The 10,832-nt window shown below is 36.8% G+C and overlaps 3 protein-coding genes across 3 annotated transcripts; all 3 read right to left on the reverse strand.

Moving 5' to 3' along the window:
• Positions 1-159: 159 nt before the first annotated feature.
• Positions 160-6,151, reverse strand: LOC132255233 (uncharacterized). The gene is made up of 13 exons (XM_059743283.1): positions 5,585-6,151; positions 2,936-3,484; positions 2,662-2,811; positions 2,490-2,579; positions 2,043-2,352; positions 1,756-1,942; positions 1,594-1,678; positions 1,410-1,487; positions 1,196-1,303; positions 972-1,103; positions 785-888; positions 596-671; positions 160-489 (listed from the first exon to the last, which is right to left on the reverse strand). The coding sequence occupies exons 1-13, from the start codon at positions 5,663-5,665 to the stop codon at positions 400-402; spliced, it is 2,040 nt and encodes a 679-aa protein (XP_059599266.1). The 5' UTR covers positions 5,666-6,151; the 3' UTR covers positions 160-399.
• On the reverse strand, positions 6,068-7,141 carry LOC132255234 (uncharacterized). Its single transcript, XM_059743284.1, has one exon. The coding sequence runs from the start codon at positions 7,139-7,141 to the stop codon at positions 6,068-6,070; it is 1,074 nt and encodes a 357-aa protein (XP_059599267.1).
• Positions 7,142-7,211: 70 nt separating this feature from the next.
• Positions 7,212-8,276, reverse strand: LOC132255235 (uncharacterized). Its single transcript, XM_059743285.1, has 3 exons — positions 8,041-8,276; positions 7,356-7,946; positions 7,212-7,293 (listed from the first exon to the last, which is right to left on the reverse strand). The coding sequence occupies exons 1-3, from the start codon at positions 8,274-8,276 to the stop codon at positions 7,212-7,214; spliced, it is 909 nt and encodes a 302-aa protein (XP_059599268.1).
• Positions 8,277-10,832: the final 2,556 nt, after the last annotated feature.

Raw genomic sequence — 10,832 nt, forward strand, 5'->3', positions numbered from 1 at the left:
CATGGGATGGCCATATATACACCTGCATTGTACTGTATAAATTGTAAACGATATGTACGAGATTGTTGATGAAAAGGTTTGTTATAGGTTGTAATGCCGGTGCCTTTTATTAGATGTTTTGAGATAGTGAGGGAAAATGCGACTTCATCACAACCTTCAATAAATATATAAGGCATAAAATTGGCAATACAATGTCAGGAGTTGGTTTTTCCTGTATAATGTACAATCATCTTTAATTCGCCCTATTTACTTACAATGCATTGACAAGCAACTTAAGTAAAAAAACAATCAAATTCTGACTAATCCCATAATCCCAGTGTTCATTTCCGCATATGTCCACCATAAATTACATACAAATGTGCTAATTTTATACACTTTTATCACAAATTACAATCCCCTTTAATCTCTCCGGACACGGTCTCGGTGTGCATTTTGTGCTGAGAACAACATACTCCCCATGATCTTCAACCTGTAATGTTTCAATTTCCCCTGCGTTCATTCACGTTGATAGCAACAAATCAGCAAATTAATTAATTAGGTTTTTCTAACTATTTTAACATTAATGAGATAGTCATAGATAATTCCTCCTACGTACCACATCGATTGATTTGGAGAACCCCCCCATTGACCACAATTCCATGAATTTCATTACAAAAACTCCGCAATCGTGCCTACGTCAATATAATTACCAAAACGTTAATAAGTGTGGAATTATAAATAAGAGATGAACTTCAAATAAATTGCAATCTTAAACAATATCCCGGACTGCAAGGTCAACACTCACTCATTAGTTTGGAGGGGTACATCAGGTGTTATGAAATTGAATGTCCTCAAATCATAAGGTGATACCTCTTTTTTGTGGGCAGCCAACCACAGGACAACCTTGGCCTGAAACATTTATTAACGCAACAATTGAAATTTTAAGGGGAAGACATACCTATCAAATTATAACTTGTTGCTTGTTACTTTACCAGATTTTGTTGGACTCCACTCAACATTGTCTTCTTTCTACCAGGACGAGAATCTAGCAGTTGGATTCTCCTGTTTTCTAGGTCATATACATACAATGTCCAATGGTTCTTTATGAGGACCGGTAAGAAGACCTGCACCAATAGACTGCCATTAAACATACATCTAAATATTGTACATTCATGCAATAAAAATACAAATCCAAGCATTAAACATATGAATCCACCTCGTTAACATTGACATATGGAATATCAATCTGATACAGATGTGGTTCAAAGCGTCCAATAACTGCCTCCCTAACTAGGTTTTTTGCCTGGGAGTGGATTACCATTTCCTGCATGTTAGAAACGGGATAATATCAGGTTTCTCATTGTAGGTGATGCCTGGTTCAAGAAAAAAAATAAAGATAAGCAAGGATTTAGTGGAATAGTCAACATTACAGCTATGTAGGGGGATAGAAAAAGTTTCGACTTCGGTTCATGTTGATACTGCAACAATCTACAGTAGGCATCGACGACCTGATTTCGTATATCATAAAAGTGTAAGCAACAAATTAATTTAGAACCACACTTTCATTTTCAAACTTAAAATAATGCATAAAGAGGGATAAGAAATGATATGCACGTCGTTTCCTATCCACCCATTCCCTTGGAAGCAGCCCAAATTGCCTCTGGTTAGGATAGTGTCATGCATAGACACTAGTTCCTCACTGTTACAAAAAAATAGAATTTAGTTTTTGTGTTTTAACTATCATACAATGAGAGGAGTGTCACTCAAGTATGTTACCTTGCATCCAAATCGTCTCCAAATACCAGTGCAGCTCCTTGTTTTAGGTCGATTTTGATGGCAGATTGTTTCGTTTGTGGTTGGGATATGTATGGGGACAACAGGTTTGGAGCCATGCGACGCACTCGACGTCTCCGGACATTTCTATTTGTGGGGACAACATTACCTTCTGGTTGTTCTTCACCATCTGCAATACGAGATTTAGAACTAGTCAGCAAAGGTATACATTATGATTGGGTACATGGGTTGTTAACCATATGGGTGTTTGCATAAATTTTATCACTTACCGCTTACTACATTAATGGGTACACTGGGCTGCAACTCATACTCAGGGGCGACAACGCGATCTGGTGTGTCTAGCACATGGTATGCAGCATGCGAAGCCATGTACTCATCACCGGGAAATGCATGGTCATCGGCCGTGGGAGTGCTGGCTGGTGCATAGCTAGAGTGACCACCCGCATCTGAATTTACCCCACTATGTCTGCGAGTCCCTAACTTATGCATAAGGCCACGCATTATTCTCAGCTGCTGCTGAATGCCCCTTTGATATTGGTCGATTGCTCGTTCTGCATCATGATATTGATGCCATATTTCCTATGACATGATATTGTTGTCAATCTTTGAGAACAGAATGTGACAACAACATATTTCTTTGTAGTTAAGAAGTAAAAATAAAGTACAATGACAATGAAATGAACATTTATTAAGTTTTTGAAAAATTCACAGCTTACATCACTATTTTCAGCATCAACATTTGTGTCATGGTCCACATTAGTCTCTGGCTCCATAGTTCTCTCTACGGATGGAGATCTCTCGGACGCCTATAATTAGCACTGAAGATTAGTACTTAAATAATGAGTGTTATGCTAGTAATGGCAATATATTTATGCATGCATAACTTACAAAATCAATCTCAGCATGTCCGAATGCTCCAAACTCCTTTATCTCAGCGACTAGTCGTCGCTTAATCAAATCATCAGTCCATGCCAATGCTGGGGGCACTGTAATGGGGACTTGGACTGAAGGAATTTGGAATTTAATGACATAATGCAGCTGCAAAATAAATAGAAACATCAATAGGCAAATGTGAATATGTTTGCAATAAAATTAGATAACAAAATGGAAGACAAAGACTGAATAAGTTCACTACCTGAAGAAATAAAACGCAGCCATGTACCCAAGAAGTCTTAGATTGTTGGAATCGCCTAATTCCCTCAACCAGTTGGTCAAGCACAAACTGGGCCCAATTAACATCATTTCGGAATCCATCCTCATGGATGGTATGCCACAAGTTACGGCAACCATTGAGCCTAGACGTGGGGGCCAACAATGTGGCACATGCGTAGTAAATGAATGCTCTACGGAACTCCTCGCCTACAGGTAAGTCTAGGAGTTTCTCCTCGCATGCCCGAATAGTCCCAAATGGATGATCTGATGATGTGGAGGTCACCTGCAAGTTCCGTCCTTCTGTTGGGAGGCCTAAAATGAGGCCAACATCGGTGGCTGTAACAGGATAGTGTTTCTGGGCTGAGAACTCTATCCGTCTAAATCCAACATTGAAATGTTGGATTAGAAAGATACAGAGGTTGTGGCGCACCTCTGTGCAGTTTAAGTTTAAGAGACCTCCAAATTGGAGGTCTCTTATGGCTTGAATTTTTGCCTCTGGTAATCGGTTGCACAGTTTCTTAAATCTTGCAGCTGAGCATCGTGTAAACATTGATGTGCCCTGCATGCAATGTTAGAAAACATGGACATGTTAGGAATAGCAACATTCTTGCAGTTGGTAATGCAATAAAATAAGTGAAAAAGTAAAGCTGTCATTTCTCAAAGTTACAAAGATTTGTCTGCTTGTATTTAGAAATAATATACAGCAGGGTAAGACATTAGATGGGGTTGGGTGCTACTAACAGTGAGATATCATGTAAGAGGGAGGATTGAAAATTTATCAATAAGGCTATATAGAATAGGCAATAACAGTCAAAATGTACAGAATAGACTATAAAAGAAAAAAATAAATATGAGAATACTACATGATATATAAAAGAAAGAAATCAAATCAATTTATGTAAATAAATTGACTAATTATATTAGAGAAAGAAACCATCAACAAATCAATGAATAATCCTATTTAACCTGCTCCTTTTGATACTTCTGACATACAGAAAAGCTAGAGGAACTGCTAGAGCAAGCACTTTGCTACTGCCATTGAACATGGACAAGGTTTGGAATCCAAGTTTCTATTGAGAGTATTCCCACATGGTACTCACTATCAGTGAAGAATTGTACACTATCATTTGATACCACGAATCATGTGTTTGACCAAAGTTCATTCATACCTAAGTTGTTAGCTGAGTGAGGATTCATGGGAAAATAAATGTAACCTAGGAATATTAATGTAAACTTGTGAAAGTTTTGAGGCTTGAATCTGATTCAATGGACATAATAATCTAAAATTTGCAGAAAAGAGGAAGTGGGCATTTAAAATAAGGTAATGATACACTATGAAATGCTACTACATACTTTTTTGTAGAATAGTAAACAAAGAGTATGTTTACGCTTGAAAACAAGAATAAATAAGATGAATCCATGAGTGTTGGAGAATTTAATGAATGAAGAGGGGTTTGGAAACCATACTTGATGTTGGAGAATAAAAGTTATGTGCTATGACTTTATGTTTTTTTTTTCTGTTAACTTATAGAAGTATTTTCATTGTTGTAAGGATTCTGCAAGAAGATATACATGAGCAATTTTAAATGTCTGTACTGCTCCTGGCAAAAGCCACATTGGGTACAAGTTTGCCACATCAGTTTGCTTGGTCAGTGCGTGAATCACCGTAAATGAATTTATGTAACTGGTTCAAAATACTGGTATATGAAGTGTGTAGAGAGCTATGCACCTTGCTTAAGTCAATTGTTTGAATCTTAGAGACAAAAAATAATACAGAATTTGCCACCCGAAAAAAAGGTATGTCCAGAGTCCAAGGCACTGAGAAATTGGCAAGGCATGGCTCTCCACCTTCATATTTAAATCACTTAGAAAGTGCAGCAAAAAGAAGCCTAATGTCTCAATACCATTGAGGTCCCCATAAATAATTGTGATCAATTAACCCTGGGGACCTGGCTAAAGTGGCTACAGAGGTAAGGGTTACCTATAACTCAAGTGGCTAAAGAGTTAATCCCATCCCCATCACCATTCCTACCAGAACACCTCTCTTTATCCCTTCCTCTACCCTCCTCCCTCATCATAGAGGACATGGTTTTTGCCTATCCCCATAGCTGTATAGCGAAGACCATTAGATCCCTAAAGCATAATTGTATATGGTGTTAGTGAACCACATTTTCTATATTACCAAAGTGAACACAAATATTACCCGACAACTTACAAAGCTGATATAATAGTATTTAATAAATAAACGTTGAATTGTTAAAACTTCAATATTAGAGAACTTTCCAACATAACTGATACATGGTAACTATAATAAGGGACATGAAGAAATCACTTAAATTTCATGCATAATATATATATATACTAACTTAAAAGGTATCCGAAAATGAAAATTTCATAAAAGGATTTCAGATTATATATAAACAAGGGAGTAATTTGTTCACAGCAATTCAAATATATAAAATATCATAAAATGAAATTTCACCCATTTTGAGACCAACATGCATTCTGATTTATGTTATGACAATACATTAAAATTGCATGACTATAGATTATAAGTTCTTGTGGCACTGTACTACAGAAGCGAAAACCTCTCAAATAGTATGTTGGCAACGGAAGAATGCAAAAAACAACAAAGATAAGCAAGTATGATGAACCATACCGAGAGTGGGAGTGAACTGGCAGCAGAACCATCTAAGCCATTACCAGCCATTGTTAATATTATAACTGCATCATTGGGCATAGAAAAGTAGAATGTAATGCACAGATAAACTGACCAACTGAATAACTAGACAGCAAGTATAGTACAATACTATGAAAGTTCAGCTAAGTGATAAGAAAAATGCACGCATCCAATGATGTGAGTAGGACATACTTAAAATAGGGAAGTGAAAGTATACATCAAGTTAAAGGATACCACATTGAAAGTGCAATTTCAAATTAAATCAGTAACGAAAGCAACTCCAAATCATGAAAATAAAAAAGTAGTCTTATAAAAAATAAAATCAAAAGCTAGTGCATCGTGTCTATAATAAGGACAATACATAACATCCAAAAGCGACAACCCTATGACCATAAAGCAAATAATGGAACAATGAGGGATCGTACACAAAATGAAAACCTTACAAGCAAAGAAATGAACATGTCACGGCAATGGATTATTACATTTAGACCGATTGTGACCTATGCCATTGCATCGAGAGCAATGAATAGCTCTCTTATGGCTAAATTGTGACTCAATACGCTTTTGTTGGGGTCTTCCTGGAGGACGTCTCACTTGCGGGGGTTGGAGACTAGGAAATACGTTGCCTTGCCCATCTTGCAAAGTCCCAGCCTCACAAACTTTAGGCATGTTGTGTGTTGGTAATGGTTGAAACTGACCCGAGTAAATCAACTGTTGGGTGGAGACTTTAAAACATGGGTCGATATAGTCATACACATCGTGTCTCAATGTACGGATCACAGCACATACATGTGGACATGGCAACCCGGACATTTGCCATGTTAGACATGTACACTTATGTTGCTGCATATCCACAACCAAATAAACTTCTCCAGTAAAAACCTTGAACGTCCCACCCAAATAAGGCATCACAGTAATCGGAGCAGATCTCGTGATATTTGACATTAGGTTTTCCTCTGTTTTGGGTCCAACCACGCTCTTCCACTTATCTGTACCACGCATATGGGTGTCCAACATGGCTACAAGCTTATCCATGTGCATCATCAGCAACGTATAAATTGTTTGGTGGCGTTCCTCTCTTAACCACGCATTGAAGGACTCTGCAATATTAGTTGTCATTTTATCCCAACGTTTTTTAAGGAACTTTGACATCGCCCAATGCTCCGGACTATTCTCCGCAACCCACCTTGCTAGGTCGCCATTAAAACGCACAAGTTTTTCAAACGCCTCATTGTAGTCTATATCCAACCGAGCATATGCAATGTTGTCTAAAAGCAACAAAGCATCTTCTTTCCCTTTCTTTCCCCTAATGTTTTGCCTGTTGAAGAAGCTTGAAAAGTTCTCTTTCACATGTCGATAACAATAGGCGTGATTTTCTACCCCAAACAACTCCGAAACACTACGCAATATCCCTTGATGTCTATCTGATATAATAATTACTTCTTGACCATCTAGGATCCCCTTCAATTTCTCCAAGAACCAATACCAATCCTCATAATTTTCTGAACCAACCACACCCAAGGCTAGAGGGAACATTCCATCATCTGCATCATATGCAATGGCAGACAAAAGAGCTCCTTTGTATGGACCACTTAGGTGGCAAGAATCAATAGCCAATACCGGTCGACACCCCATGGTGAACCCTTGAATTGAAAATGCGTGGGCAATGAACAATTGCTTGAAGTGACCTTCATGAGAAGTGTACTCGGCAATAGTTCCAGGGTTAATTTCCCTTAGCCTATGGCATAACCAAGGCAAATACGCGTAGGACGCACGTGGAGATCCATATACACGCTCTTTTGCCTTCTCTTTAAGATGCCATGCTTGGTTATAAGTCAATTGAACTCCATGATCACGTTCAAAATCCTTGCAAATTTGTCGAGGAAGGTATTCTGGAGTTGTTCTAAACACGTCTTCAACAACAACAGCACCTCTCTTGGAAGAAACCCGCACCTTAGATGAACACTCATCTTGAGCTATATGATTATGATTAACTTGGTAAGTATAAACTCGCAATATTTCATTTCCTTCAACAGCATGAGCTGTTATCTTCCAAGGACAATCCTCAACCGAACACTTTACTGACATATGAGTGGGTGAATTTTTATTGTACTTGTATTGAAACCTTCCAGCTAATGACATTTGGTATATTGCATTCCGAAACTCATCTGCATTCTTAAATGTATGTCCGGAACCTAATATTGCCTCACGAAACCGATTCGATTCCAAAGGGGTGTACTCACTATCTGCACAACGCGATGCAAAACCTCTTGATAACATCATAGTATTAGGATTTGCATCGCATGATGCATTAGACGAAGGAAACGTAGGATGTGGACCTCTGCATTTACATTCATAACCAAAATTAGACTACATAATGCGTAAAATTGATATTCATAAAATTTTAAATAGACATCCAAGTGAAAACGCATTACCCAAGTGCCAACTGTGTATTCGGTATATTTGCCTCTATGGCTTCCACACCGGGTGACTCGACTATGTACACATTTGCAAAGTCATCACTATGGGAAACCACGTTATCCAAGTCATCCTCATCTTCTAAATCTTGGATGACTCTAGGGTTAAACTTGAGGGTGTAGTGCATCCTCCTCACATGAAGGGAAATGTCGAATTTTTCTAAGACCTTCTGAGTGAATTCTTCAAATGTCATTCCTTTATAAATGTGAATACCTTTGCTTCTTCCACCAACATATTCCCAAACACCATCATTTTTTTGGACAAGTTTCCCTCCCACGAAAATATAACAGTATATTCTATTTGTGGCATCCATCAACCTATTGAAATAAAGCACAAATTTATATTGTTGAACAAACAATAATGCATATTCAATGTGATCTTAAAAGTTTTTTCATTTCACAATATACTATGTTCCCATACGAAAAAGTTATATTTTAAAAAATGTATATACCAAAAAATGTAACTTTAAAGTCTTAAAAAAGAATTTTTGTTGCTCTTTTTGATTATTCTAACCATTGTCAACGGTAAGATTATTTTAAGATGGGCACTAATAAACAAACGCTGAGTTGAACTAAGATATGAAGACCGAGCTTCTCTCTTCTCTTGGACTGATAAATACTACCTAACCTAAACAAAACTAAAAATAATAATAAAAATAAAAAACAAAAATGAGAAATGTAAAACTGAATTGGAAATTAAAAGATTGAAATTAATAGATTAAAAAAAATCATTAAATTAAAAACTAAGAAAGGCTATAAAAGGAAAAAAAACAAATCTCTAACTTATTTTCCCTATCATTCCCCTTTACTTATAGATTCATAGTTCACATTTTTATAAGCAAAAACCTCTCTCTCCAACTACTTTAGTGCTACCCAATTTGACACTACTACTTACCTATGCTAATAATCTAATCGTGTCAATACTTGGAACTTTAAGACAGAACATCACAACAATATCTACTAAAGTAGGAGGATTTTGTGTCTGATTCGACTTAATACTCCAGAACATATATATATATATATATATATATATATATATATATATACACCAAAAACATTGGAATTATGGAAGTATAAGACATTCAATAGGAAATAATCCCCCACGTTTTATTAAGCTCTGACCTATACTTACACTAGGTAGAAAACAAATTCTCATTCTCACTCAAACCCTTAGACAATTTCTGTTGGTACTACTATATTAGACATGCCTACAAACTTATTCAAAGAGAATGGAGATATTTAAATATTAATTATAAAGCGTTGCTTTTCAAAATAATATGAAGAGATAATAGCCTAAAAAATGTAACAAATACAGAATTCTCTTCTAAACTATCATGTCCTACTTTAGATGATTCATACAAAACCATAAGCAATAGTTTAACACATTTAAGGTTTAAGGGTCAAAAAAACTAATAGATAAAACGAGATAAATCTGTTACTTGTGCCTACATCTCAAGCCAATGCACCATAAGAAAACTTTAGGGTTTTTAGGTTTTCCATTTCCCCTTTCCATTTTTCCTCTCTTGGTTTTCTAGCAACCAATTAAACAATTATAAATTATTTTCAAGTATATATGACAAATTTTCACAAATATTTTTTTGAATTTAAAATATACAAATAGCATGAAAAAAAAATCTAAAAAAAATTACAAAAATATAATCAGATCGATTAAGCCATGAATTATGAGTTGCAGGTAAAGTGCATTTTCTGTATTCTCAAGGCTTAAAGAAAAAATTATGGTTCAAAATTTTTCCTTTCTTTTTCTCATTATTTTCTTAGCATCCGAATAATAGTAGCAAACCAAGAAGTCAATTATTGATTGGAAACAGTAACTTGAACTCCGGAGATCAAGTTGAACACAGTTTAGAGATTTGGACTAAGAAAATTTAGGTCGAGATTTAGGCAATCTACTAACCTCAAATATGCAACAACAGAGACCCAACTGAAATCCATACCTTATTCAAATTCTCGAGAGAGACGAATGCGAGAAAAAATGAAAGAGCCGCAGAGATTGAGATGCAAGCGATGGAGGTGCTCGTGAGGAAGAGAAGAAAACGGCTTCTAGGCTTGAAATGCTGAAGAGATACCAAAATTTAGGCAATCTACTAACCTCAAATATGCAACAAGAGAGACCCAACTGAAATCCATACCTTATTCAAATTTTCGAGAGAGACGAATGCGAGAAAAAAATGAAAGAGCCGCAGAGATTGAGATGCAAGCAAGCGATGGAAGTGCTCGGGAGGAAGAGAAGAAAACGGCTTCTAGCCTTGAAATGCTGAAGATATCAAAATTAGGGCAAAATTCCCAAGAGCCGCAGAGATTGAGATGCAAACGGCTTGTAGGCTTGAAATCTGATGGAGGAACTCGGGACGAAGAGAAGAGACACCGACGCAGAGATTGAGATGCAAACGGCTTGTAGGCTTCAAATCTGATGGAGGATCTCGAGACGAAGAGAAGAGACACCGACGCAGAGATTGAGATGCAAACGGCTTGTAGGCTTCAAATCTGATGGAGGAACTCGGGACGAAGAGAAGAGACACCAACGCAGAGATTGAGATGCAAACGGCTTGTAGGCTTCAAATCTGATGGAGGAACTCGGGACGAAGAGAAGAGACACCAAATTTAAGGCAAAATTCCAACCTGGATTTTTTTGTTTATTATTATTTTTTTTTCATAATCAGCAAAGGTTATTTTTGGAATTAATAAAAGTGCATATCCTTCTTTTTAATTTTGACACTTCCTATGGGTTT

Source organism: Vitis vinifera, chromosome 15 (genome assembly GCF_030704535.1).
Source record: "Vitis vinifera cultivar Pinot Noir 40024 chromosome 15, ASM3070453v1".
In the NCBI taxonomy this organism is placed as follows: domain Eukaryota; kingdom Viridiplantae; phylum Streptophyta; class Magnoliopsida; order Vitales; family Vitaceae; genus Vitis; species Vitis vinifera.